A 1,688-nucleotide genomic window follows, 5' to 3' on the forward strand; every position below is an offset into this window, starting at 1 on the left:
TAAGATAGTTGTGAGGGTACCCACTGCAGATATTGTGATTACAGATTTTCAAGATAAATTCCAAGGAGAGTACCTTCCTTTAACAGATATATAAAAGAAAGATTTGTTGTATTGGCTTAATATAAGGGAAAACAGCAATGTGTTTTATGCCCTAAGAATTCTCTGACAATTAATAATGATTGCCTTACCTGAATAAAGAGCAGTAGAACCTTTCTCCAAATTCAGTTTAAAAATTTATGCTCACAATTATGTCTTAATTCCAATTTCAAATGCAGCAGGAACGACCAACACAAGTACCTCAGTGGGCTTTGTCCTTCTAGGCTTCTCTGATTGGCCCCAGCTGGAAAAGTTTCTCTTCTGGACTGTAGCCATCTTCTACATCATGATCATCTTTGGCAATTTGACAATCATTGTGCTTTCTTGTACAGACCCTCGTCTCAACAGTCCCATGTATTTCTTTCTTAGCAATCTCTCCTTCTTGGAGCTCTGTTTTACCACAACCACAGTGCCCCAAATGTTGTCAAACATGTGGGGACAAGAGAAGACCATAACTTACACAATCTGTGTCATCCAACTCTGTGTTTTCCTCTGTCTTGGTGCCACAGAAGGTGTCTTGCTGGTGGTGATGGCATTTGACCGCTATGTTGCTGTCTGCCAGCCACTGCGCTATACCATCATCATGAACCATCCACTCTGTTGGAAACGTGCCCTTATGGCCTGGCTCTCTGGCCTGATGGAATCTCTGATCCAATCTCCTATTACACTCCAGCTGTCCTTCTGTACCCACCATCATGTGAATGACTTTCTCTGTGAGGTGCCTGCTCTCATACATCTGGCATGTGGGGACACTTCCTTTAATGAGTTGCAGATGACCATCTCTGCTGTTCTCTTCACCATCATGCCCGTGGGGTTGATCTTAACTTCTTATGGCTATATAGCTCAAGCCATAAGGGAAATCAAGTCAGAAGAGGGGAGGCAGAAAACCGTTACCACCTGTTCTTCTCATCTTGTGGTAGTCTTCATGTTGTATGGGACAGTGGCAATAGTTTACACTGATCCTAAAAACAACTTTGCTTCTGAATATGGCAGATTCTTCACTTTCTTCTACACTGTGGTCACACCATTGTTGAACCCTCTAATCTATACCCTAAGAAACAAAGAAGTAAAAGAGGCTCTGTGAAGATTACTGAAGAAGTGAATCAAGCAATGAAAAAAGTAGATAATCATTTGAACCAGAAACACACTCAAAAATCATGATTTCCACCCACACTCTTGAGTACAAAGAGAAACTCTCTGTAAAACATGGCTAAAACTGGGTAGGTTTAGTTCAAATAAGATAATTGATGACTTTTTCTCTCCCTATCATTTTACACCTTAATATTTTTGGCATATAATATGTTCTCAAGAATATATTTGGCTCAGGAGTAAAACTAGTTACCTAATTAACTTATGAGAAATGTAAATTTTTCCTTAAGCAACATAAGTACTAGGAGCTTAACATTCAAGAAGTAGCAAACAGTTAAATTATATTGTTTTTTCTTGAATTTCAAAATTTTTTTTTAAAAAAATAAGGAACTATTTATTATATGTTCTCTTATACAAGCATGAAGGGATGGAAATTTTCCTAGGAGTTTCTTACAAATACAAGTCTTCCCTTTCTTATTTGAGTATGACAATGAGACCTTGGG

The 1,688-nt window shown here is 38.4% G+C and overlaps 1 protein-coding gene across 1 annotated transcript; it reads left to right on the top strand.

The window, feature by feature from the left end:
* The first annotated feature begins 382 nt into the window (after nt 1–382).
* LOC103211598 (olfactory receptor 2H1-like) lies at nt 383–1,180 on the top strand. The gene has a single exon (XM_007957577.2). The coding sequence runs from the start codon at nt 383–385 to the stop codon at nt 1,178–1,180; it is 798 nt and encodes a 265-aa protein (XP_007955768.2).
* The last annotated feature ends 508 nt before the right edge of the window (nt 1,181–1,688 follow it).

This window comes from Orycteropus afer, unplaced genomic scaffold (genome assembly GCF_000298275.1).
Source record: "Orycteropus afer afer isolate SDZICR_OR568_19922 unplaced genomic scaffold, OryAfe1.0 scaffold00762, whole genome shotgun sequence".
In the NCBI taxonomy this organism is placed as follows: Eukaryota; Metazoa; Chordata; class Mammalia; order Tubulidentata; family Orycteropodidae; genus Orycteropus; species Orycteropus afer.